At 42.9% G+C, this 27,568-nt stretch overlaps 1 protein-coding gene across 1 annotated transcript in view; it reads left to right on the plus strand.

Annotated features, from left to right (window-relative positions):
* The window catches only part of gbe1b (glucan (1,4-alpha-), branching enzyme 1b), a 72,577-nt gene that overhangs the window by 7,111 nt on the left and 37,898 nt on the right, over positions 1–27,568 (plus strand). The window contains exons 2-10 of the mRNA XM_070971044.1: positions 4–173; positions 2,733–2,848; positions 5,040–5,165; positions 6,171–6,306; positions 8,484–8,574; positions 10,055–10,264; positions 18,858–18,973; positions 20,143–20,270; positions 20,573–20,671. Of these exons, the coding sequence (XP_070827145.1) occupies positions 4–173; positions 2,733–2,848; positions 5,040–5,165; positions 6,171–6,306; positions 8,484–8,574; positions 10,055–10,264; positions 18,858–18,973; positions 20,143–20,270; positions 20,573–20,671 (1,192 nt within the window). The remainder of the gene's footprint in view (positions 1–3; positions 174–2,732; positions 2,849–5,039; positions 5,166–6,170; positions 6,307–8,483; positions 8,575–10,054; positions 10,265–18,857; positions 18,974–20,142; positions 20,271–20,572; positions 20,672–27,568) is intronic.

Here is a 27,568-nt window from a genome sequence, read left to right on the forward strand (position 1 = left end):
CAGGTATGAGCAGCTGCAGAAGCAGCTTTTCCAGCTGGAAGAGGCAGAGGGAGGCTTTGACCAGTTCACACGCAGCTACAAGATCTTCGGTGTGCAGCGACAGCCTGACAACAGTCTGTTTTTTAAGGAGTGGGCTCCAGCTGCAGAAGCCCTCTTCCTCACCGGTGACTTCAGTAAGTAGCCTGAGGAGAGGTGTCAGCTCCCGAACAACATGTCAGCAGTGTAACGTCCAGATCGCCTCCCTGAAGCTTCCACCGAGTTTTACTGCTGCTCATTTTTTATCTGCACATGCATGTTCCGCGTTTAAAGGTGTTACAGTCTTTAAAAGCTGGTGCTTTAACCTCATAGTTATCGTCTTTTGCCATTAATTAATTTTTACAAAGCAGTGAGTCTTTTGTGTTAAGAAATCCTCCTTTGTTTTTGGCAAGCAGCAAGCACAGAGATGAAAGTGGGCTTCATTCCAGTCGGGTGAATGACAATCAATTTGCAATAATAAATCAGATTACTAAAAGGGAAATGACGCTTTAATGTGGAGTTACACACACTATTGGGACCGAGAAAAGGAAAAAGAGATTTCAGTGCGAACAGAAAGGTTGCATATCTTCATGGTGCATTAAATAAGAAATTTGACATTTCTGCACTCTTGAACACAAAAAGGGAAAAAAGAAAAGAAAAAGCGGACAACTGCGGTACAAGGGTATCAGCCCTTTTGATCAACCGACCTGGGAGTAGGAAATGTGGAAAATATTGATTACACAGGATAAACTTGCATACTGAAGGGGATTCTTTTGAATGTGGGAGTGTTTGTTAATATTTTAGTAGCTGGTTATTTCATCATTGCCTGCAAAGTTGTTGAGTGAGTGCAACCTCTGTGTTTGCACTGAAATCTCCATTCCCTCCAGACCCAACTTTGAAAGTAATTTCAGGTTAATAGTCTTTTGAGTGTTATTTTCAGTTAATGTGGGCTGTGAAAATGTAGCAAATTTATTTATTTTTGTCATCATTAACAAGATTAAATGAGACTCGCTTTCATCTATCAAAAAGATATGCGAGGTAATACAAGCTCTCACTGTCGTTTTCTTTATTTTTTAGTATCTTTTTTCTTCCCTTTATCAAATATATTAATGCACCGAGTTTTATTACACATGCCAGGAGTAATGTATTACTCTCCACGGACAAATAAGAAATACAAAACATGTAATAGCAGAGAAAGAAGGATGGAGGAAGAATTCAGGCCTACATAACTCAAATACAATTTGCAGTGCCACAGCACATAACAAACACTTGGTTTTGTGCCACAGCCACTCTGGACTGACACCCTGCAGGTAATGACACAGGAAAGCAAAATGCTAATAGTGACACCCTCAGATTGATACTGTGTGCCAAATCAGAGATTTGTCAATTTGTTTATTGTCCCTACACATTTTTTGTGCTTGTTAGGTCTGTTGCTGCCGTTCCCTCTTTCCGTATTTCTCCTGTTCCTTTTTTAATTATCTTCCCAGGACCTTGGGCAGCAGCTCAATTCCAACATTCAATTCTGCGAGAGATTACATTTTGACACGGCTCAGTCATATTATTTGATTTCAATTTCATAGTAAATGTGGAAACAGCCCAGCAGCCCTAGTCATGAATATGGTGCAGGTTGGATGCATAATGCACTGCTTTTTTTTTTTTTTTAGAGGAGTTTAAGCAAAGGGAGATAAATACGATGTGAAAAAATATGACTTGGTCTGCCTGTGAAAAGTGCTGGTGTTGTGCCCGGTCACTTCTGGAGCATCTCCTGTGATTCATTTTCTATCCTGCCGTTGTTTCTGCTCATGAATAGAAAGCGGAAATGGATTACTGAATAGAAATAACGTCCTAAATTGGCATGCCAAGGTGGCTGCTTTATAATAAATGTTTTGTGTCCTAATATATTCCTGTCAGTCAATGACAATTGGTAATGTGGTATCAGCAGGTTATGAATGTAATGCCTCTCTGCTGTTCTCCTCAGAGATATAATTCACTGAGCAGTGAAGTGCTATTTTATCAGTTTTTCTTTTAAATGATTGAGCCTGCTGCTTTGCTCGCTGTTGCAAAAGTCACAGGATACAGGAGATCAGTGCAGAGTGCAAGAACAACAAGAAAGACTTACGTAAGAGGTTTTAGATGAGAGGGAGAGAGATGGAAAAATTGTTCGAAGACAGAGTGAAGAATTCAGAAAAAGGCCGCCGTGTGACCGCAGGGGAGAGTTGGAATCGAGCAAAAGCCGCAGTGGTGATCAGCTCAAGCTGTCGTTAGCATGAGGTGACACACTGCTGTATTAATGAAGACTGCATCTGTTAATTGTTTCATTTCCAAGGAACACCAAATAAGGCCCCTGTGTTTGGATTTTCAAATTTCAGACCTGAGCGACACCTAGTGGTAAAATCAAAAAAGACACTAAAAGCAACAAACTGCAAAATATCTTACACGAAGCTAAAGGCATGAAAATTCCACATTTACAGGCTTTAAATAGAAAGAACATGCAGACGATGCAGCACAGTGGTGATAGTAATATGAGCATTTTTTTTGGTGAGCGTAGCACATTAACCCTGTCAGGCTCATTTACACACTGGTGATACAAAATAGAAACAAGAGCTTATTGTTAATAATGGTGCTTTTCAACCAGGGGGTCAAGACTTTGGCTGATGTTTGGCTCCATGTTGTAAACCAGTTAATCCAGTGTTTAAACCCTCTGTGTGTCTCTGTAGATGGCTGGGACAAATTCTCCCACCCCTACACCAAGAAAGAATTTGGCAAGTGGGAACTGATTCTGCCGCCCAAGCATGACAAGTCTCCAGCTGTGGATCATAACACCAAACTCAAGGTAGAGAACAGAGCATCTTCATACCTATTTTCACGCCCTCAGTAGGTGTCATCTCGCCACGGCGGCGCGAAGACTTGTCACCGTAATATGTGAGGGAGATTCCCAGTCATGTGGCGTCTGATGAACCAAGTGAAAACCTGCGTGTCGCCGTCAACGACATGTCATACTCGCAGTGCGCAGAAGGGAGATGACTGTATGTACACAATGAGCACAGCGGAGGGTAGATACGCCATGAGGAGCCCGACTGATGGCTTTTATTTAAGCTCCCGTCTGCGGCAGGTATCTCTCAGGACACGGAGCCGCTTTTGTCTGTGCACAACACAGCCCGCGGTGGGTGTAGATGATTGGTTTTAGTAAATAATTCATCAGGGTTAAATGCAAAAGACGCACCCCCCATTATGCATTGTCTCCCAAGCAAACAGCGTGGATGAGAAATAATCCTGAAATGAGATGCCAGACGCGGAATGGATGGCACCATGGCGCCACTCTCCTTGGGACCGGGTCATCATTGGCACACTCCTGCGCCCTGGACAGGCTGCCCAGCTCCCATTGTCAGCGGAGGTCAGTCTAAGGACGATAAGAAGCAGATGGAAACGCTGGCACCTGGCCTTTCCTTGTGCACCCCCGCTGCCTATGAATGGCTGTCTTGCTGTGAGCTTCACTTTAGAATTAGTTCCACAGCACTCCCTCATGGAAGCGCAAGCCGAGCTCCAATCACTCTCGTGTAGAGCAGCTTGCCCTTCCATCCCCTTTGTTCTGGGCCCAATTTGTCTCCATAAACAAGCAGTGTCCTTTTGTGAGTACAGTATTTGCTATGAGCTCTTTATGCTGAGAGAATGCAAGGCTTTAAAGAAGTGAACCGAAGTGTTGTCCAAGCGATCAAACACCCACTTTTTTTATCCGTACCTAACTTCTCGCATATTGCCTGGCTCTTAGTTGTTTTTCCTCTTCATGCACTCCCACTCTCCCCCAGCTTGCCCAGCAGTCTGATTTTTCTTTAATGTGCCTAATGCTGGCCAATTTGTCTGAAGGACCATTGCTCTATCAGGCTTTATGCCAGTCCATTTATCCAACTATCTTTTCGTAATCCTATAAACAGGGAAGCATGTCATAAGGGGAACTCGGCAGCTAACCCCCAGGTGGCCTGGCCATAATGAAAAAACCCCAGAGGGGGGTCTGGCCAACGGCTCGCAGGCAGGTGGCATTGGAACAGTCATTACTTCACAACAGCAGCCAGAATTAGTTGGGTTCTAATGCCTGTTTCTGCAGGGGACAAAACAGGGCGAACACATACTGTGGGTAACACTACAGGATCGATTTCTTGGTGGGTTTTTCCAGCTCACATGCTGGCTTTCTCCTTTCTTATTTGACTGATCGAGACAGTCAGTTAGATTTCCAAAGTATACTTATTTGACCCCCTTCCAATCCTGAATTGCAGACATTATAGATGAGAGGCAAAGGATAATGATTGAGATTTCCTATTTTTCTAAATTGCTCCCTTTCTTGAGATGGGCCAGCGAGTGGCTGTGTTAAAACCAACAGAGGAGTTGCTCACAAAAATAAAACACAGCATAATGACCATTGAATCCAGAACCACCACAACTTGTATTCTGGTCAATACTGTAGCTTTTTTTTTTCCTCGGCTCCATATTATGTCTTCAGTGTGTCTGGGAGCCCACTGTAAGAGTTTTAGAGCCGTGGGTTTTTGCATTGGCGAGCAGGGAGCTGCTCTCTGGAAGAGGGGCGGCTTTCATTTTGACACATTGAAAAATGTTTGCTTTATTGGTTGAACAATCTGCACCATCTTTTCTGTATAATGGATGGAGAGGAACAGCACAGTTTTATGATGTAAGCATTTCATGGCTAGAGGATGTAAATAAATGCTGACTTTAAAATCTCATGGATCCAGGGACAGAAACGTGCGGGAGCCACAGAGGACCTTGAGGCCTCCTGTGATTTGTGGCCAGGCCTCTCAGAGGACTGTTATTTCAAGCTAATTGTTTTTCCTGTTTTGCAATTGTTTTCTCTTTGTATTTCAGTTTATGTGCTATTATCCTTTGTCCACCCATCAGACCCCGTGTGTGTCCCCTTCCTCTCACCTTATGTAAAGTGTCTTTTGAATGTCCCCTCTCTGTGTCATTGTCTAAGCGTCCTTGCCATAACGAAACCCTCATTTATATCCTTTTCCCAGGTGGTGGTTCACACCAAGGAGGGCGAGCGGCTGTACCGGATCTCACCCTGGGCCAAATATGTGACGAGGGAGGAGAAAGCTGTCATCTATGACTGGGTTCACTGGGATCCCCCGACTCCTTACATTGCAAGTTATTATTTTACTGTTTTATTTTTCCTCAAAAATGAATTTTTCAATGTTTTTGAAATATTTTTTTTATGTGAAAACCAAACACCAGCGCAGTGCAGTCATTCATAGAGAGTTTATTTTCTGTTACTGGAAGCATTTTCCCAGCTGTCAATGTTGCAGGAGGACCTTGTTTAATGTAAGCGGCGGTAATCAGTGTGTTTTTGCAGCAGGATGCCAGGGAAGGTAGAATGGAAGTGAAAAATCCTGAAAAAATTAGAATGAAATAATGCTTAATCGTAAAAACACAATCACAACTTTCATGCTTTGGAGGCAAAATTAAAAAGAAAAGGTATTATCAAGCTAAGCTGGTCTGTCGCTGCAGTGACTGTATGCTGGCTTTAAAGTCGCCTCCCGTGTTCTGGTCCTCCCATCACAGCTTTGATTTCTTGCTGTGTGAAACAAACAGTTGCATTTGAAATTGGCCTTGCGTCTCAGATCGACAGGTGTTGCGTCCGCTCTTAATGCGGGTGCTTGATGCTGCCGATGTGAAAGGGTCTGAATGTGCCTCAATGCCACTTGACGTCCTCGGCACAAGTGAGCACAAGCAAAACAATAAGAGGCCATTAAAGACCACCTTGCTTTCTTTATCGCTTGTTATTTGCCACCATTTTAATTAGAGGAGCCCTCTTACTGGCAGTATATTCGCTTTATTTACAAGTGGCTCAATCAAGTACTTCAAATAGTGGGTTCACAAGGCCTGGTGGGTAGCCATCAGGAAATTGGTTCTATGTATAAAACAAATCCCTCTCCCGTTGTGTAACAGAGCCAGCCTTAATCATAGATATTTTAATATTTAACGTGCAGAAGCATTATCAGCCTCTGTGGTAAGACATCGGTGCAGAGACTCAGAAAACCCACACTGTCTTCATAATTACTCACCAAATGTGCTGTATTTTTAGCAAGTTTTGGAAAAGCTGCTGGACTCTGTCATGATTTTCTCTCCAATTCTGGTTTCCTCTCCAGCAAATCCATCCTCGGCCGAAGAAGCCCACGAGCCTGAGAACGTACGAGGCCCACGTGGGCATCGCCTCACCGGAGGCAAAGGTCGCCTCATACACCAACTTCACAACCAATGTGCTGCCTCGTATAAAAGACCTGGGTAAGACACAAGACCACGTCACCTCATTAGATTATTCTCATCCCCTCTGGCCCCTTATTTTGTTGGCTCCTGAAGCCTGCAAACAGTGCACAGCATTATCCTGCTGTGATTCTCTTCATCCACGTGTCAGTCAGAGCTTTTACTGACTCAACTGGAGAACATTTTGTATCTTCTCCAGCCAAGAACAGAGAGGAAGTGAAGCTGTGAGGTGATGTTTGTGCATCGCTCCCTGCACGCCAAATCGGAGCCAACAATGTGGATGGAAAAACAATAGTTAGAGGTTCGAGAGCCTTTTTTTTCTTAATACCTGCCAGTGTCCAGAGCCATCTCTGTCAACACTGGTCCATAATCCAGCAGACGTGCTTTGAGTACCGCTCCTTCTCCAGCAGCAGTATTTCCAGCGGCAGACCTGTCACACTCCCTCTGCACAAAACCAAATCAGCAAGTCAACATCCTGTTTACTGGCATGACCAGACGGGATCACTGACCGCTGGGAAGGGTTTTGCAAAGAAGGCACCGCAGCACAAGTCAGACACCACACAGCAGTTATGGCTCCAGAATTGACAACTTGTTTCCATATCCATGATCTCGACTCAGGCAGCCAATAGCAGACGGAGGCCGTCCTCCTGCACCTCATATCATCCAGTAAGACAAATACCACACAGGTCAGAACCCAGGGATGGATCATATGACCTAAAATGTATGCAAGGATAAATTGTCACCATTAGTCTGATAACAGGCAATTTATTTATTGAACATTGTTGCATGAATTGGCTTGGATTGGAAAATTCAGTCAATAAATTCAGTGTTTTGAAGTCAAACTGTTTAAGATTCAACTCCTCAGCAATGTAAATGATACACATCACCTTTCCTTTAAAGCTGCTTGCAGCTATGATTAAGATTAGTTATACTCAAAAGAAGCGATTGTGCTTTTGTGAACCGTGTCTTACGTCTTCTCATTAACTTCAATGTGTGGTTCATTTTCACAACAACTTATGATGAGGCGCGAGCTCCAAATGTGACTTTAACCTTGCGGAACGGATCGCTGTCTTTTGCATTCAGCCCGTCGACCTGCTCTGCCGTTTGAGGATGTGTTGTTCGCTAGTGTTCATACGAGCCGTGGCATTATTCTGCATTCAAACACAGCCTGCTGCATTGACGTTATTAAAAGGCACAGATACGACTGGCACAGCAAACCAGGAGCAATCTGATAAATGCTGCTTCCTTGGTTGTGTCATCCTGCTAGTGGGAAAGGAAACTGCCAGAGTAAATGCTGTCAAAGAATCTACCTGCAGCAGCTGAGGGAATCTGCACAATAGGATTCTCCAGGAGGCTAAACTCTGCCGTCTCTAGTGACGGCTGCCTTTGCCTGCCATTTCATTTTCTTGACTGTGGAGAGAGTATATATATAAATATAAAAGAGAAACTTCCTCTCACCCCAGTGCTTTGTCACACTCCTTCAGATGCCAAAGTTTTTTATTTTTTTTTCCCTCTCTAGCCTGAAAAGAGGCTGTGATATAAATAAATAAATCTGCTCCACACAACAGTGAAAAACCGCAGGGCCTCCCTCTGGAGTGCTCAGTGGCAGTTTAAAAGCCTGTTGTTCTCTTATTCATAGAAGCAGTTTTTGTAGGTCGTTTTGAAATGTTGTACATGACCTCATGACTCTGATAGCTGGTGTTTCCCTGTAGCCACAGCTTGTCTTTACGATGCCAGAGCTTGTGTCAGAAAGGAAATGCCTGGAGCTCATATATGCAGTATGACTGACACGGGTCAAGTAGCACTAAGTCAGAATGTTTGCAGACGCTTGCCGTAGTAAATTAATGTGACCAAACATATCAGAGCAGCCGTTTTCAGATGACGCTGTCTGTGTTTAAGAACGCTTTCACTTCATTTCTATCCTGTGTGGCCAACCTCGTTACAGTTATTTGCATTTTAGCTGATGTTTGGGATGTGATTTAAGCAGCTGGTCTTATTTTGAGAGGAATCATCTGAAAATGAGAAGATGCCAAGAACAATCTCCCCTCAACACCCCCAATATCTGAAGTATTTACACGAGTTACATAAAGTTAGTTCAGTAATCTGGAAGAAAAGCTCCAAACTCATGAAACTGAACCTTTTTGGATGTAGAATAATGTTTTTTTTTCTGCTCTCTGCCCTCTGCCCTCTCTATCCAGGTTATAATTGTATTCAGCTGATGGCTATCATGGAGCACGCCTACTATGCAAGCTTTGGATATCAGATTACAAGTTTCTTTGCTGCTTCCAGGTAAATGCTCTGCAGATTTTAGAATATGATTTATGGATTTTGCCAGCTATTAACTACATGTCATGTTAGCAAAACTATGTTAAAAATTTAAAGATGAAGCGGAGTCTGCCTCTCCTGTGCAGCCAGAGCTGACTTGACATGGCGTGGAAGGCAACATTCGATCATGAGCTCAGTATCAACGTGCTGGAGGACATTTTTGTTTGAGTGTGTTCTTTAGTCTTCGTGATGCAGTGAATCCTTTCAGCCAACATGTTTGCTGCTCCCAGTGGTCATTTAACACAACTCTGCAAATAGTCTTGGAGAAACTGGTGTTTATTGGGAGGGTGAAAGTGAGTGAGCAACTTCCCACTTCACAGAAACCGTCACCTCAAATCAAGGTTAGGAAGTCTGACACCAGCAGTAATCTCTCTGTAAACACATTTGCTGTTAATCCAGAGGGTGGAGGGAGTCGTAGATAAAGGTGGACTAGTCAGAGTATTTATCTGCTCTCAGAGATTCCTCCTTCCTTCCTTAGAGTAGAGCATAAACCCAAAGTGTAATGTATATAGTGTAATTTCACCCATGATTGATCTCAGTATCATTTAAAACCTGAGCGGTTGAGTACCGGGAAGCGGGGTAATGCTGTCACTATGTGTCCTGTTTTGCAAGGAAGTTGATCTAATGATAGCTGGAAGGACAGACGGGACGTTATTGGACAATATGAGAAGTTAATGCGAAGATATGTGTGTGTGTGTTGTATATGGAGGTGTGTATGCATACATACAGTTAGTCTATGAAGTGTCCTGTGAGCTCCACCACTCTTCTTTATGACACTTTAAATGGTATTAATAGACTGTAGACGAGGTCTAATGTTATATATATCAAATGGGAAAAAGTAGGAAGCCGTCTTGTGGTTGGAATTGATGATCTTGAGACAAATGATCCGAGAAGAAGATCATGAAATAATGAATTAAAACGCTGTTTGTGTTTATTTGAATCCCGAACACATTTTAATTAAACCATAAATGCAGTGTGTGCTCTCTGGGGTGGCACTCGCTCAGTCTGTAAGGACTGGGCTTGGGGACTGGAGGGTGGCCGGTGCTGCCAAAGTACCTTTGAGCAAAGCATCTAACCCCTAGCTGCTCTGACATTTCACTACATCAGTGTCATGTATGGATGTGTGTCATAACACACTAATCAGAGTGTGAAGATGAGCTTCCCCCAAAGGGGATTATGAGAGGAATTCTTCTTCTCTAGCACTTCCTGTTACATCCAGGACCTGATCACACTGTGGTAAAGTGAGTGAAGGATGAATAAACCAGTGACTTTTTTGTTGTTGCTCATTACCTTGCATAAGAAGCAGGTTTATTTTTGTGCAGTTATTGTATAAAGTCCAACTAAGGTTAAGATTAGGATTGTGATTGAGTCAAGGTAAGGACGTGGATTGGACCTCGAGGTTGTGGTGAACTAATACCAGATGTGCATGTGTGTGTTTGTGCAGTCGGTACGGTACCCCAGACGAGCTGAAGCAGCTGATAGACGTGGCTCACTCAATGGGCATCGTGGTTCTGCTGGACGTCGTTCACAGCCACGCCTCCAAGAACACCGAGGACGGCCTGAACCACTTCGATGGCTCCGACTCGTGCTTCTTCCACTCTCCCCCCAGAGGGGAGCACACCCTGTGGGACAGCCGCCTCTTCAACTACTCCAGGTACTCTCTGTCTGGTGCCGCTGTTAACTACTCTACCTCATCTTCATATTTGTGCAAATTCATCCCTCTTTAGTGTCCTGTGTATATGGATTTGGCTTGCATGCACAGAGGCTGCAGTCATTGGAAGTAAATTCAAAAAGCCGTTTAGGGTTTATTTTTATAGGAAGATGTATTAATAATCTGAACGATCTTATTTCAGATCATATCTATATTTGATAAACTGTATATTCATGAGAAGTGACTGAGAGATCTTCATCCTATCACCTCCAGTACCTCACATCCACACATATAAACAACACAAGCTGTTTCTTTTTAGCATAATTATGCATTAAGTGTATTGGCTTGAAAATACGCTGTGCAGTGATGCACAACATATTTTGAGATGTGCATCGATGCATATGGTTATCACAGGATTTTTAAGTCATTTTGATGCATTAGTATTCCAAAGTGCACTTTCCATTTCCAAGTTGTGAGAAAAACAAAGAACATATTTAACACAGAAAGCTGTGCATTGTAATGAAATCAGAAGCAATTACTTAATGATGTTTGGCAGTATTGTAAATACATTTTGCATTATCTGTAGATTTCCACTCAGCATCATGCTCTGGCTGTGGGGAACACGTCAGTGTTACAATCCTAAACTCAGTGCCGTGGATGAGTTGCATTTTACTGTGTCTCAGACAGATGCTTAAGGGTACCTTGTGCATCTAAAGCATCAGTATTTGACACTGTGGGAATGAGAACAGGTTGATGAGCACAGTGGTTTTAAGGGTCCTGATAATAAAACAAAAACATATAAGCAACATATGACCAGACTGATAAATGAGGCTAAATGGGAGCTGACACACCACTCTTTAGGCATTATCTCAGAATGACAGATTACATCCCAAAATGACCAAGCAGTCAGCCTCACTGTTAATCTGACGTCCTTAAGGCGTAAAAGGGGCTATTAATGGGTGAATTTAAGTTTCCTCAAGTGCTCTTGATTTCACCTTTTACACATTTTGGCCAGACAGGTGTTGAATTTTAATGCTTTATGAGTAATGATTTGATGTTACAGTGTTGGCAGGCTTGGCTAATGTTCATATTTTCAGCTAATTACAAAACTGCGAGGAAAAACATAAAAGGCCTCAAGTTGGGAGGCAGTTTTCTGACTCTGCTGGTGCTCAGTGTACACCAAAACTATTGATTGGTGTTGTTGTAGGCCCTGTTAATTAAGTGCCTCTTCCTGCCTCTGTACCCAGAAAATGATCCCAGCATACATTAAAGAGGAACAGGCACTGCTGGGTCTATCAAATGCCTTTTTTGAACTCACTTTTAATAAGTGTGTGTCAGTGTGCAGCAGTTTCCAATACATTATACAATGTTTAGTGTCAGCCATGGGGGCTATAATAAGAGAACAGGGTTCTTCTTTCATTAGTTATTGAACTCTCCTCATATCAGAAGCACTCATTAAACACGGTGCAGACATATGCCACGACTGGGAGGCATATGAGGAGTCATTTGTAAAAGCCCAACGGAGCACCACAATGTCATCGCCAGTTCATTTGTCTTCTGTGCTTCTCACAGGTTGTTTGGACGTGTCGTCTGTGTCAAGCTTTTCTTGCTGCTCCCTTTGGAAGGAAATGAACCTCAGAGGCTAGCCGCGATGCTAGCGTGAAACACAGCCTGTTTTTAATCAAGCAGCCCGGCTATCAGCCGTCACAGTCTGACCATGATGTTCTTATTAGCCTGACAGAAGCTGACTGATGCTGGCTATCAGAGCAAAGACATATTTTCCTTGTTGCTGCCCAGTGCTCTGCTTCCACTTCTGCATCTTTATCAAAGAGCAGCTTTTTTTAAGTTGGTATGTGTGTCTCTTCAGTTTTTCCACATGAAACATTCGACTCCAGTCCTTAACCTGAGAGCCCTTGGAGTCAAACGTGTGTGCGTGTGAGACACATCACGTGCTGCAGGCGCTTGCCACTGTTTTGGTGCATGTCAGGAGGTTCATCCAGTCTCTTTTTACAAAGCGTCTGCTTGTTGAATTAGATGAATTATATGAGTATAATGGCGTAGAAGGGAATAAATTCTTCGCTTGAATCTTTGCTTTGATTTGAAATGTTCCAAGTGCCCTTGACACATCAAATGATATTTTGTTTGTGTATCAGACTTTTTAAACACTTATCAGCGGGGGTTAAATTCGCCCGCTTAGGTCCAAGCTGGCTTATCTTAGCTGTTATCCCGGCTGCCTTCCCTCCCCACCCGGGGCAATCGCGCCGCTTGCGGTGGCGTTTGGTCCTGCTGGTCAGGCTAGATGGTCGGCAGATGCCGTGGGCAGTGATCATCTCACGGTCTGCTGCACTTAATCCAATCCCTGCACTTCAATCCCGTGCTTCCTTTTCTGATGTTGATGAGTATATTTCTGTTGTTGGCGTATGTGCTAAGCCAATTTAACCCCAGCTCATAAGGATCTACATTTCATATGAATGTTCAAGGTGATGCACTGGATGCTCAACCGCTCTTGATGTGATAAGTGGAAACTAACTATGGGAATAACTGCATTTTCCGTTGGCTGCTGTTTTCTTCATAAACCTCTTTCAAAGATGCCAAAGTCACCTTGAGTCAGTGACCGAGTGAATGGAGCCCATGGTTCAGCTCGTAGGGGGTTGGCAGCCAGAGAAGCCAAGCCTTTTTGCAGATCAGGGCCTTCAGATGTGAGAGTTCTGAGAAGCTTGATGTGGGCTTGTTCTGTAATCCCCCCACCTCTCTCAGGATCATTTGCATCCATTTTTCATCAATCTTTGTGTGAATTCTTAAGATATGAAAAATAGGCCCAAGGCCAGGCTTTTGAAAACTCTTTTTAACTCTTCTCCCTGTTCTCATGCTGAGAGATCAACTCTGTGTGAGCAATAATTCTCTCTTTGACAAGATTATTCTATGCGTGTGTTTTTTTATTACGTTCAAATATTTGTTAATGATGTGAGGATGGGGCAATATAAATATTGGATGTTTCTGTACCCCTGTGCTGCTGCTGGTCATAAATGAAGGAGGACAAAAGATATCTTATAGACGTTCATTAAACGAGATTAGCGCTTCTTGTGTAAGGAGTGTAAGTGTATTATCGTGTATGAGAGCAGACAGCAGAGGTTCTCTGATGTATAATATAGTGCTAAATCCATTGATCAAGGTATGTTTTCTTACATCTATGTGGCTCTGCTGTCACTCCGTGAAAATCAGCTTATGCCATATAGGTTTAATTATTGCAAGTTGCTGCCATGGGTGATATTTTAGTATTTGTCCTGCAGTAATGTTACACGTCATGAGCCATGAACAGAACTGCACACAAGGGAAGGACATGTATGGAAGCAAAGAATCATCCTGCTCATCAATAGACAGGCTTTTTATTTAAAGAAACAACAGCACAAAAGAAAAATCTATCTCTATCACTCTTTGGCACATTTGTATTTTTAAATTCTTGGACCGACTTTGGACTATAGTTGAGACCTGGCTACTGTCTGATTAGTCAATAAACTCCTGCTTGAAATGGCAACTCAGTCCAAATTCAGTCATTTCAGTATTTAGTACCCATGAGTTATTTCCCCTACCCCATCAAGTCACACAGCAAGGGGAAAAGCTGTTTTTCCCCTCTGGTGAGTTTCAGCTAATGAGTTCAACTTAGCTGTAGGTGTGCATGGTGGCTGGTTGGAGCTGCCTGTAGAGCTTCCAGTCAGTGCTGGATGGAGCCAGTAGGTAGGAACACAGCAGCAGCTCTGCACCTTCATGCCCCTCAGTCCCTTAATGCTGTCTGACAAATAGCAAAAAGTGCCACGGCGGTGATATGTGCAAAGAGTTTTCTGTTGTTTTCGTGTTGTACAGATTAATAAGCTCCCTCTTAAAAAACCATTTTACAGAATGCAGATTGCAGAGAAAACGTGTTAATGGCAAACTGAGATTTTTTTTTACAGTTGCAAGAGATGTTTATTAAATTGGCTCTGTTATGTGCTCATTCAGTCAGCGTTGCTCTTCCTCATGATTCTGAGACATGATTGTTTTCTCATGCTACAAGATTGCAAAGCTGTGCAATATTTTGCAAGTGAATGTTTCGTTTACAACTACACCGAGCTCCCAAACAGCTTTGTAACTGGCTTGGAATAGTCCCATACATATAAAACAAAGCTAATGAAATGGTGCCTTCTGTGGCTCAGCTACTGTTCCCAAACCCTGGAGACATTATTCCCTCAGTAACGCCTGTAAGGCTGCACGCTCCCTCATAGCTGGACCACCTCTTTTTTCAATCCCAGTCCTATGGTCAGCAAGTCGAAACACGTGATGGTGATGTTAGCCAGCTATAATTCACATGATGCATTTTTTTTTGTCAGAATGGTCATACCATAATACCAAATATACCAAATAACGTCAGTGATCATTCATGAGATCGTACACCTTCAGATCCTGCCACAGCTAAAATGTGGTCAGAATTGGTCTGCCAGACTGCAATTGAATCCTGAAAGGTAGAAAGTTCAAGGTGATACTAATTACAGGTTGCTAAACATACAAACAGTCTCACAGGCAGCAGAATATCCCTCCTAGGATGACAAGCGAAAGCAGCTAGCTGCCAGGCAGCGTAAAGAATGCCAGACAAATGGCAGATATCTGACACAAAGCACAGCAATTCAGGGACAGTCTGTCAGACAGCTAGATGAGAGTTTACCCTGCGAGGCAGCCAGCATCACCACACTGCCTGAAGAGCTGCTTAACAATTGCTGCGAAGTATAAACGTGGATTTCTTACACATGTCCAGCACAGAGCACATGTTTGTGCTTTAAGACACACACAGTGCTGATGGGATAATTCAGCCCTGCTTCACTGGACTGATCTGATTAAAGGATAAATGACAGCAAAGCATGATTAAAATTTCTACCTTTAGCCACACAGGTAATAGAAAAGACATTATACAACATGAGCGAGTCATCTCCCGCAAAAATCTACTGTGCATGTGTGTATTTACTGTATCTGCAAGCTCACTGCATAAGTCCATGAATAAATGAATAAATAAATCAAGCTTCAACCAAGAAATGGGAATTTATTGCAGGTGTCACTCCTGTCAATGTCTGTGTCCTGGACACATTAATGGCTGCAGGGATTGGAGGAAAGTTTGAAATGCGTTAAATGAGGCACCTTATTTGTCCTTTTTGGTCCAACAAATGCACACAATCCATCAGGCTGTCGAGCATCATTGTTTGAGCATCACACTCCTTGTGGAATGACCTGTCAGCTTCTTAAATTTATTTGGTCTTATCTGCAGCTTACCTGTGATGTTGTGAAAACAGGGACTTAAATCTTTCTCTCTGCCATCATGACAAGTTGCCTTGACCCCTTATGCAAAGTTGACTTCTTGAAACACAGCATGTTTCAGTATCTGCTCTGCTTGCAACAGAACATAAATACCATAATATGGGTCACAGTCAGCTGGAGGAGGAAATAAGCTCCGATAAGGTGCAACTAAGCATGAAGCTTATGTGGAAAAAGTCTGTTACTTGAATTTACTCGTCATGACTTTTGCAGCGGCAGCGCGTGCTTAGGTAGGTGAAACAACAGCACATGTGATAGATTATCTTATCTTACTCTACAAGCAGCAATATTAGAGCTTTGCTCCATTAGTGCTCTCCAGCCAGGTTTCCCTGTCATTGCTGAGCTTTAGCATGTGGACAGTGTAGTATGCAATTTGCTTTTGTATTAACACTACAGGCCGAGTGATAACTTCATTGAACTGCATAGATAAGCGGTGTATTGCATCGGGCATAGAGATCTTCTTTCCCACTGTAATTGGACTTGATGATGAATGGCATTGTGGGTCCTAATGTGGCAGTATGGTTTCATCTTGGGCCTCTGGCTCTCACTGGCTATTATCTCCATCCCATGAGGATACATTGTGTCTGAGCCTTTGTTGGCTCTGCGCAGTGGAGTGGAGGACCTAATCTATTTATCACAAGGTCTGCGTGACCACCCAGCCAGGCTGCTATATCGGATCATACCAGGCTCCCTTGTGCTCTTCCTCAAGGGAAGGAGGAAGCGCCGATGTAACATGCAGCTTCACACCTGTCAAACAGTGCTGGGGTTGGTCATCCCTGAGGAATGGAGCACAGAAGGCAACACATTTAAATGCATTTTGTGTCATGGCTTACTTGGCCACAAAAAAAAAAAAAAAAGTCTGGGATTTTGCCATGGAGGATGTAATCCTCAGCGTTTAGCGTTGGAACGTTCAGGCGATGAATCGATGACACGACTGAGAGAGGGGGTATTATTGAGGACAAGACTTGCGTCGTGTTTGGATGGATTTTTGTAGTTTGAGTTGTTACTGAAGCGTTGCTGAAGCATGAATCTGGGACTCCTCACTGCTTCACCAACTTTCTGACATGATGAAGTTGCATCATTCAAGCCAAAAATGTTGAAGTGCAACTAGAACAACTGGCACATGGAATTCACTATCCAACTTTTCCAATTCAGGGTGTGAATCGGGTTTGTGAACTGCTGCTATTGATAACGAGAGCTGAAGGTAAATCAGAACGTGGCAATTATAATCCTGAACATGACATCCAACACAACATTCAAACTTGGCGCCTCCTGGCCCACCGGCTCAATGTCATCACATGCATGCTACTTATATGTACACTGCAAGCTTCCATTAAAGGAACATTGCATTTGTTGTAATGGAAAAGCTGATACTTTTGAAGCTAACTAAGCTAACCTCTAACACCTATCTGTCCACTGGAAAAGAGGCCACCTCCATGTCGCTGTTCATCCCCATCCTCTCCCTCTCTACACACAAATACACTGCCACACTCTCCTGCATAATGTACTTTTAATAATACTTTTACAATAAATTCAGCCTCACACTATCAGTCTAAACAGCTTGTTGTGTGGTTCACTGCCTTTGACTTGACAGTAAATATTTTTTCTTATAATGCATTTAATGAACACAGTTACCTACAAGACTTCAGTAAGCTGGCAGACTGGGGTTGTGTTATGTGGTCTTGCCATACTCATACAAGTGCGTAGCCCACATGGACAGAGCAGAAAACCCTCACAGTGATGAAACATTTGTCACAACTAATTCAGCAGCTTCTTACATTGAACAATGGAAAGTGTCCCCTTGCTAAAACACAGCTAATAATCATGTATTCCGTGGTGGATTGACGAAAAATGGACATTAGAAGATGTAATGGGTGATATTAGAACAAAGTGTTTTTGTTCTTTAACGCCATTGCAAATGGCTTTCAAATGAAGCAACACTGCCACCTAGTGGCCATACAAACGTTGACGATATCAAGGAAGAAACCTTTATGATGAATAATAATATGCGTGCTGCAGAGCTGGTAGAAGTTGAACTGTTGTTTTTTTTCTGCATGCCAGATAATAAAGTGTTAACAAATTAATAATTAACCTTGTTGAAATCATGAAGGGTCCAGTTTATAATACCAAGTGCTGTAGATAGGCACAGAAACCCCAGTTAAGCTCCGGAGGTCAGATGATATTTTTAAAGCTTTTGATTAAAAAAAAAAAAAAGTCACCAATGTACCACATCGATGTACCACAGATAACAATTTGTCACAAAAATAGAAAATCTATCAATTTCACGGGTATGGTTACAGATATAGGAACGTATGATGATGACTGAGTGTCCAGAGAACATGTGAGCGGTGGATTTCAGCCCAGCAGAGGCAGCAGTGTCGCCTCACATCTGCTCTGCTGCTGCCTTCAAACATGGCATCCATGTCCACAGTGTTCCATGTGGTGCTCGTTACACACATCGCATAGAGACAACCAAATCTTGAGTTTTAACTGACGTTTCCATGGCAACGTGCCACTGAATGGGAAGAGGTGAGGTGCGTAGTGTACTTTGCCTCGAGTGGCTGTTCAGATCCAGATGACTCTCCCAACGCTCAGTCAGGAACGGGGACTGGGGCCATTTATGGAAACCTCCTCCACCAACACAGTCCAGCCAAGAGGCATGGAGAGCATTTGCATGCTCTGTAGGACACCACGGGCAACAAAACGCTGCCACAAGATACACTTTCATATTCAGATCGATGGTTTCACCCAGTGTTTTCGCTCTTGCTTGTAGGACAGAGGAACTCGTCATATGTTGAAGATTGAAGCCAAAGCAAGTAGAATTGTATGATTTATCTCATCCTGAAGAGAGGGAACTCAATTCCACTGCATGGTGTTTGTTTACCCAAGTGTAGCATGAAATCCTATCAGTTCAAACGCACAGGGATGGGCCTGCCTCGACTAAACACTTGCCCAGTGGTCATGCAAGTGGTCTGATGGAAATCGGAAAACTTCGCTGTGGACTGTGAGCCACTGATTTCTCATCCTGACAACTGGATACGTGAAAGGCAGCATCCCCTCTACGGTGCAGTTAATGAAAACACCATCTCCTGTTACCGACACTCCATCTCCCGCATAATGGAGCTTTGGTTATCAATATATGAATGTCCTGTAGCGGTGAAAATTAATCTCTGGTGCCTAAAGTGCATGATGAGATGTGTGAATAATTCACAGCTCCTTGTTTATCTGACCTTGTGTGTGTGTGTGTGTGTCTTGCCAGCTGGGAAGTGTTGCGGTTCCTACTGTCAAACCTGCGCTGGTGGATGGAAGAGTACCGCTTTGACGGCTTCAGATTTGATGGTGTTACCTCTATGCTGTACCATCACCACGGCATGGGTAAGGCTGATTTGTGTGCTGCTCGTATTTCAGGACTGGGCAGTGTGTGAAAAGCATGTCATCTTCCTCTCCTTTGAAAGCCGCACTGCAGAGTGCATCCGAACTCCAGAAGCTTAAAGAATGAGTGCAATAGGAGTTTTGTTGAAAGGTCTGACTGATCCCAGATATAATGTGGTGGATTTTCCAAATTTTTGCACGTTGCAATCAAAAACATAAAACTACAATAGTGTAACTGCTGCCAATTAAATTGTGTCCAACACTGTGTCTAAACTTTCTAAAGGCTCAGGATAAAAAACATTTTCCAGATGGTGTTTTATAAATAGATGTAATTGAGTGAAAACCAGATTTATTGCATGAATTAAAAATGAGGTACTTGCAGGCAGTAGTCAGTGTACTCGAGCCTGATCGGTTGACAAAACCTGTTCCTCTCCAGTATCTCAAATGAAGCCAAGTGAAGTGTGTAATGTTACGTCCCTCAGAGTTGCCTGATTGGATGCATTTCAGCAATTATTCAGTGAGGAGAGCCAATTACATCGAGCACTGATTTCATAGTCTTAAACGGATCAACAGTTGTCGGTGGTAATGCCTAAAGAAACATGCGGTAGCTGTGTGCCGGCACGGGGGGTAAAGGAAGACCGCTCGTTAGTGCTAACGCAGATGTAAAGTTTTTAAAATTCGGCTTTGCAGATGTTTAAGGTGCAAGGAAATGCACTCAGTTCAGGCCTCCCGGATGCACACAATTCAGTGAGAAACACAGAAGTGCCTCTGAGAAAAGCTTTAATGTAATTACACAAACAAAATATGATTTTAAAATGCAGTCCAATGTATCAAAGATAGCCAGGAAGTCAGGAAGTCTGCAGAATGTGAATTAAGTTAAATCCCTTTGAATATCCTGCAAGTCTTGCTCGGTGCTACTTCACCACATCTAAAGCGGCAGCTTACTGTGTGTCTACTCATGAGCAGATAATGAATCAATGGCGGGTGCCTGTGTAGTGTCTAACCCGGATGAGCCCAAAAATGAGCCATAAGCAACTACATGTGTGTCTTTATAGTAATGCCCTTTACAAATGCACATGTCAGAGATATAAAGAAAAACAGGATCAGCACTTAAAACAACATTTGGGTGGAAAACATGATGAGTGTTGACTGTGTGGGTGTTCACTCCTCAGGCACAGGCTTCTCAGGGGACTACAGTGAGTACTTTGGCCTACAGGTGGATGAGGACTCTTTGGTTTACCTGATGCTTGCCAATCACATTCTTCATACCCTTTATCCAGACTGCATCACTGTTGCAGAGGTAAAAACACTCACACTCACCACACGCACCTTGACTTTCTTTGCAATGACACTGCCCACAGCTATGATTAATTAAAAGCACTTATTCGTTAGGCATAGCTTACTTATGTATGCATTGGTGTAATTAAGAGGTAATGCAAAAAGAAATGGGATGTCAGTCTTTTTTTGGCCTGTGGTATAGGATTTCAGCCCTTAATATGTGAGTCGTGGAGTGGTATTGATGTGATCTTGGCAGAGTGCTGGGAAAGAAACCTGTGCACACAAAGGGAAAATGTGATATGAAATAGTGTGACTTCTCTGCAGGATGTGTCAGGGATGCCTGCTCTCTGCAGAGGAGTGGAGGAGGGAGGACTTGGTTTTGATTACCGACTGGCTATGGCCATTCCTGACAAGTGGATTCAGGTAAGATGATTTACTCCTTTTTAATCTGCCTCTTTTTTGTGCCCCTTTCTCTGCAGCAACTTTTCCCCACACTGCAGGCCTGCGCTCACACAGAAACTCCTGTAAGAGCCACAAATACAGTCGAGAAAACTGGAAGCGTTCGCTTTCAAAACAGGGATGAAAGACAAAGGGAGTGACAGGGCATGTTAGGAGGCATTAAACACTCTTGTGCTGTATTACAGCTGAGCCTGTTGCTAAGCTTTTGAGCCTTTTAAGAAGCCTTCAAGTGTTAAACTTGTGTGGTAATGCAGTGACACAAGGATCTTGCCCTGTTTTTTCCAAGAGGAACCTGCACGCTGTTGTGTAACTTGAAATTTAGGAGGGCACCATATAGGCTTACATCCTCAGAAGAGTTCTTGATTACACATGTGCAATCCTGTCAATGACAAGAAAAGCTGCAGCGGCCTGCACAGTGTGCTTCAGTACAAAAGCCTTTTTGTGAAACGCATAATGTACAGTTTGTGCAGACTGTGTCATTAAGGTATTTATTTACTGTAACTCTAGTAAGTTCTTTAATTAGTGCTTTTTATATTAGACTGTATTATATTACAGTAAGAGGTGTTTGTACTTTTTTTGGTTGCTCAGTATAAAGTAAACAAACTGAAACAAGCCAAGAATTCATTTACACATTGACAGTAATCAACACTGATTGCTTGCTGATCAAATTCATGTTTTTTTTCCCCACAATACTAAAGTTTTTTTTGACATTCTGCTGTTTTATAATAGGAAACCTTGATTTTATTGCACCTATAACGCTTTAAAATGCAGCTGAAAGCACTTTGCTTTAAATTACAATCAATTTAAAATATAATAAAGCAAAGTGGAATAACATCAAAACTTTTTACTAAGCCAAAACAAAACTATATATGAATATATAATATGATATACACCAAACACACTACAGACTTTCCATTTTTCTGTTACATCTTTTCATGTTTCTACATTCACAGATGTTAACAGGTCACATGCATTTTCTGGATTTCTCCCCTGCTGTTCAGGTGAATGTGGTCTGAAGTGTGAGGAGACTCTGCACTTGAGTCTTTTTTTTTTTTTCATCAAGAAATGTGAGGGGGTTTATCAAACTGAAGACGGTCTTTGTGCTTTTTCTAAAGCAGTGTTAATTTCTTTTTCATTTTTCCTCCTTAATCCTACCTGCTATATGAATGTTAAGGTCATTATTTATCCATTCAAATACAGTCATGAATAAACGATGGAGGAGACATAATTGTTATTGAAAATAAAAGCAAAAGACTAGCTTTAATAATATTAACATGAAGGCCATCTAGTCACTAATCCAAGCTGAAATTTCTTTTGTGATAGTTTTTTTCTTAAGTGGAGCGTTTGAATAGGCAGGCAGTCACCTTTACATTTCACTTTGAGTCATTATTCAGCCTGAAATGTCTGTCCTTGGTGTAGCTTTATGTGATTTCAAAGCAAAGGTTATTTTGTTCTGTTTGAACTAAATGCTCTGTTGATTTTTCCCAACCAGTTAGACAATCTGAATAGTTGAACATCAGAAACACTACAAATCCCCGTCCCAGCAGGGTTATCGCCCTCCACTCACTCTCAAGTACAGAGGTTAATTTCAGCCGTAATGAATTAAAGAACAAAAAGGTCGATTATTTTCTCTCCAACACCGGGGACAGGGAGATGTGAAGGAATAGAAAATCTAATTTTTCAATTGAAATGATGGAATTCCCATGAATAATTTTCATGAAATGGCAACAGAGCGTGAGAGGTTGTAGTCCTGACATCCAGACGTTCCTGAGCTCCTTCACCGGATCTCTGATGCTTTTTCAAGCTTCGATGAATTTTTACATTTTACAGTCTCATTTGTGTGTGAGTCTTAAATATGATAAAGATGTGTTCATTTGTCTTGTTAAACACAGTGAAAAAAGTGTGTGTCTTTGTACACTTCAGTGCCAAAATTCCACTGAAAATTGTGAAAACTTTGAATGGAGTTTTGTCGTGTTGGTCCACAAAAAGACATCGTTGCTCTGCTTAAAGATGAAATGTGACTTTGAAATCCTATAGATGAAACGGATGGGCTTGAACTGAAAACAGAAAATGAAGATGGGGGGTAAAAGGGTTCAAAATGGGGACGAGAGGACACTGTGCACTTTTCCCTTTTAGGGTTGAATTACTTTCTTTGCTCTTGCTTTATTTTTACATTTTGAATTGACCTGCCATCTTTTTTTTTTTATTATTTTCATTTCAGTTAGTTCATTATTCCAACTGCTGTGATAGAATGAAAATGGTTAAACTATTGGTTATATTATATTGAGGTAAAGCTGGTTTGGAAGAATGAAGACCTGTGGGTAAACGGCCTGTCGGGCAGGCCAGCTCTTTGCCGTCAGAGTGTTTGAGCTTTTCCGTGTTTCCTGAAGGTTACCATCAGTCATGGCGCAGAGCAGAAGGTGCAGCTCTTTGCTCTGCTGTCTTCCAGGCAAAATGTAGCTAATGTGAACACACTCAAACACAAAAGCATACAGAAAAACACCCGCTGAAGTAAAAGACACTGAGCAGCCTCCACACTGGCAGGCGACTGCACGGAAGGAACTGCTGCACATCTGGATGTTGCGTGTTTATCTGTATGTGCTGATAATGTCACGTTAAAATGCTGCTTCACACTTATCGTACACACGATTTGCAGCAATGGTTGCAGGCGTTTGAAGATGATGCTCATAACCACTGCTCTCCTTATTTACTCTCAAATATAATGTAACATGAAAGATCTTTTTCTATATTGTCAATTTATATTTATCTCTTTAAATAAGAATACTTCACATTAACTGGTAGCTCATAGTAGCAGTGAGAAGAGGCTCATTGAGAACCTGAAATAGTCAGAAACCATGTGGCTTTAGTTCAAAGTACATTTATACACAATCATGTAATTGGGGCAAACCTGGTGGTCTCGGTCTTGTGCAGTCTTTAGAGCCATGAATAAGAGCTGTAACACCAGGTTTAGTGTATAAAAGCATCATTACCTGGGCTAACAAATTGTGAGAAAAAGAACATGGGGACAGTAATGGGACGTAATCTTTACATAATTAAACTTTCGTCTGGAGCAGAATTTTGGTCGAATCATAACAAAAGCAGTACCTTGAAGTTTTAGCGCAGTAACTTAAAAAAAAAAAACAACTCACTGCTAAAATCGAATGAGTTCTTTCTATCACTAATCATTACTGGCAAACATAATAACACCATCAGGTGGTGTGTCGCCGCCCAGCGCCGCTTCAGACTGGATGGGAATTTCTGGGCGCCAAATGTTCTCCGTCCTTCCCCAACAACTGTTGAAGCACCCTTTAGCTCAGCACTTCAGCCCAAACTGCCACTGTCAAAGCACTTAATGGCCCACAATGGGAAAACATTGTTCATAACTGCAGCCATCAGGTCTGAAAGTCCATAACTGTGTTATGTTGAAGCAGAGTAGCACAAGGAAAGAGGATGCATGCATCCGACCAATAAATAATCAATAAATAAAGTTGATTATGTATTTCTTTTTCTTTCCTGCTCTGTTCTGCAGAATTGCTCTCAGAAGCTTTTTTTCACCCTTGTTTTTGCGCAACGTTTGCCTCTTCTGGAGAAATTGGACAGATGTTCTGCATTTAGGATCTCTGCATGACTCAGAATTTATTGTCTCGGGCCACACGGTGTTTTCTCAAAGCACGTATTAATAAAAACGCCACCCGTTCGTCGTCAGTGTGTGACTGTGGTTTTACTTCAGAAAGTACATTTGTAGGAGAGCAGACAGGCAGCAGGCTATCTCTGGGGATGTGTCAGTCTGTTTGAGCTGGCTGGTGGATGAATGTGGATTGTTTCGCGTCCTGTGTGTGTGTTTAGAGCAAGTCGAGGCCTTTTCTTGTTTGATATTTGAGGGAAAATGCTGTTTGCAGAATGCCTAAAGAGGTTATCTGTTGTAAGATTCATGAAACGCTGTGCCTTTTTATCCACTAGCCCACACCGAAAGTTATATTTACTCATATTTTGTTGAAAAAGCAAAGCAGAGTGTGTGACCTCGGCACCCCATGCATCCTCTTGCACTACAGTTTCTTGTGTTTCTCGATGGGGGAAGTCTATGCATCGTTAATCAAGTCTGTCTCTCACAGCGGTGGGTTTTACTCAGCGGTGAGGATGGAGGGAGGATAAAAGAGGGGCAGAGGAAGGGAAGGAGGTGGAGAGAGATAGTCCCAGACTTGACCTTCCTTGGTGATGCTTGCAATGGCTGTGCGGCAGGCAGCGCTGCACCGCTGAGACGCAGCCTGCTTCACGGTAAGCAGAGGTTTCACAGGATTATCCTCGGGACGCCTCTGGAGAGGTTGCTGCTGCTTCTACTTTTCAAACAATATTGCTGGCAATGCAATATTCGTTTAGATATTGTTGCTTCCCTGAGGAGAACCGACGCCGTGTGAATGGTAAAGCTGGAGGAGAGCAAGTGAGCAGCGAAATTCATGGATTTCTGTGCAGGGAAGCATTCATATGAACATGCCTTGGTATAGTCAGTGAAGTGCACTCAGGGCTAGCCTTGCCTCTTCTCACAGAGTGTCAATTAGGGAGGGATTTGAATGGGCTGAAGTGGAGCCTCCAGTGAGGTGTGTGTTGCAGAGAAGGAGACACGGAGCAGGGAGGGCGGGCGTTCAGTGAGGGACGGACAGACAGACAGACAGACAGACAGACAGACAGACAGACAGACAGACAGACAGACAGACAGACAGACAGACAGACAGACAGACAGACAGACAGACAGGAAGAAACAGAAGGAAAGAGATACAAAGAGGCAGAACAACACAACTGTGAGCTTATTTATAGATTCACGTGTGCGCCAATGAGCCTCTGTCGGTTCCTCCAGCGGGGCCTCACACTGTGTTTCGTCCTCAGCATGACTGATTGATATGACTCATTTACTGGCTGCAGAAGGCTGTTAGGACCAACAGGCTGTGAAAAATTAAGATATCCTAATGAGAGGACCAGATAAGGCGCACAGCACAAGTTTGGATGATTCGATCTGATTATAACCATAAAATGCTGTCACTCCTAATGGATAATGTTACAAAAGCCCTCTAATTTAACAAGCACCCTTCCCTCCAGCTACAATAGATTGAGATGTAATTGAAACAATTAGAGGCGGAGGAGGTGGAAGGCGCACTGTTTGCAGCTCGGATAAGAGAAGGCAGCGCTGAGGATTCTCCAGCATCACTCTGCTTCTCTCAGCTCTTCAACTTGAATGACCTCCGAGTCAATTGTGCCGATTTTTTGTTTCTATTCCTCCATTTATTTTAATTGAATGAAAATATCAGTCTGCACAGCTCTCTCCTCATTAGTTTCGCGGGGAAAATCAATTTCTGGTCTACATACTTTGCTCGGTCCATCATACTGGAAACACTTTCAATTAACATGACTTAATACAATTTAGAGTGCCGGCCAGCAAAGATGGACTCCAGCTTGTTTATGTAAACATGTCAGCGACTTCATCGGCATCCTTTAATGGCCACCCACTCTCTTTGACCCCCTTGGCCAGTGTCACTCTGCTCTCGCCTCCTTTTAACTGCAGCATTTCAGCCTCATCCTGCTTTATTTTATTAGCTAATTGCACTCTGAGGCCTCCCTTGTATGGTGTTAACTGATTTAGACCACACAGGCTTCTTCAACAAGGCTTTTTTTTTTTCCAGGAGGACAGAGGTGAGCTGAGGAGTGTCGTTCTGCTGAGCGAAGCCTCTGGCAGAGATATATGCGTGGAAAAATTCAATTTTCAATTCAATTCAATTCAATTTTATTTGTATAGCGCCAAATCACAACAGAAGTTGTCTCAGGACACTTTCCATATAGAGCTGGTACAGACCAAGCTCTTTTATCTACAAAGAAACCAACAATTCCCCCATGAGCAAGCACTTGGCGACAGTGGCGAGGAAAAACTTCCTTTTAACAGGCAGAAACCTCGAGCAGAACCAGACTCTGGGTGGGCGGCCATCTGCCTCGACCGGTTGGGTGAGAGAGGAAGAGCAAGAGAGAGAGAGTGAGACAGACAGACAGACAGACAGACAGACAGACAGACAGACAGACAGACAGACAGACAGACAGACAGACAGAAAGAAAAGCAGTCAGAGAGAGAGAGAGAGAGAGAGAGAGAGACAGAAAGAAAAGCAGTCAGAGAGAGAGAGAGAGAGAGAGAGACAGAGACAGAGAGACAGACATGCAGTCACAGTAACAGTGACAGTGGATGTAATAACAGCAGTAGCAGTTGCAGTGGATGTCAGGCAGGGCCAAGGCAGGAGACGCAGCTGAAATCCACAATCCAGATTCAGCCACTGTCCATGGGAACCTGCAGGACGACAAAGCACAGAGACTCCGGGGAAGGAGCTAAGTTAGTAACACGCCGTTTAATATCAATTAATTTCCCAAAACTGTGAAAATATAGGCATTAGCCTGATCCATGGGATTGACAGTTGCACACCTTCGTTCTTGGCTCATCTCTGGGGGCGGCATTGTATGTGTGAAGAGAGGATATCCCCATAGCAACACAACCTCAAACACGGCTCCAGCAGTTGTTGTTTGCAAAGACAGGAGGCGTGATGCTCGGGCCAGCCACCAAATGTAAAACAAGAGCTTTACACTAAACACATCTCTGCCTCTGAGCCCTTCCCAGCGCCATGTGACGGTCGCAGAGAGGCTCTTGAATCAGTCACAGCATGTCAGCGGCGGCGAGATGACCTCATCCCGCACTGCAAGATTTTTTTTATTTGATTTTATTTCTGGCTCTGCCTAATTAATCTGGGCACTCTGGTTGGCTCCTGACAGCAGGCTTGTAAAGTAAGATTTGTGCACTGCTCATTATCATTGATGAAGTGGAGTGTCAGTGGT

Source organism: Chaetodon trifascialis, chromosome 9 (assembly GCF_039877785.1).
Source record: "Chaetodon trifascialis isolate fChaTrf1 chromosome 9, fChaTrf1.hap1, whole genome shotgun sequence".
Taxonomy (NCBI): domain Eukaryota; kingdom Metazoa; phylum Chordata; class Actinopteri; order Chaetodontiformes; family Chaetodontidae; genus Chaetodon; species Chaetodon trifascialis.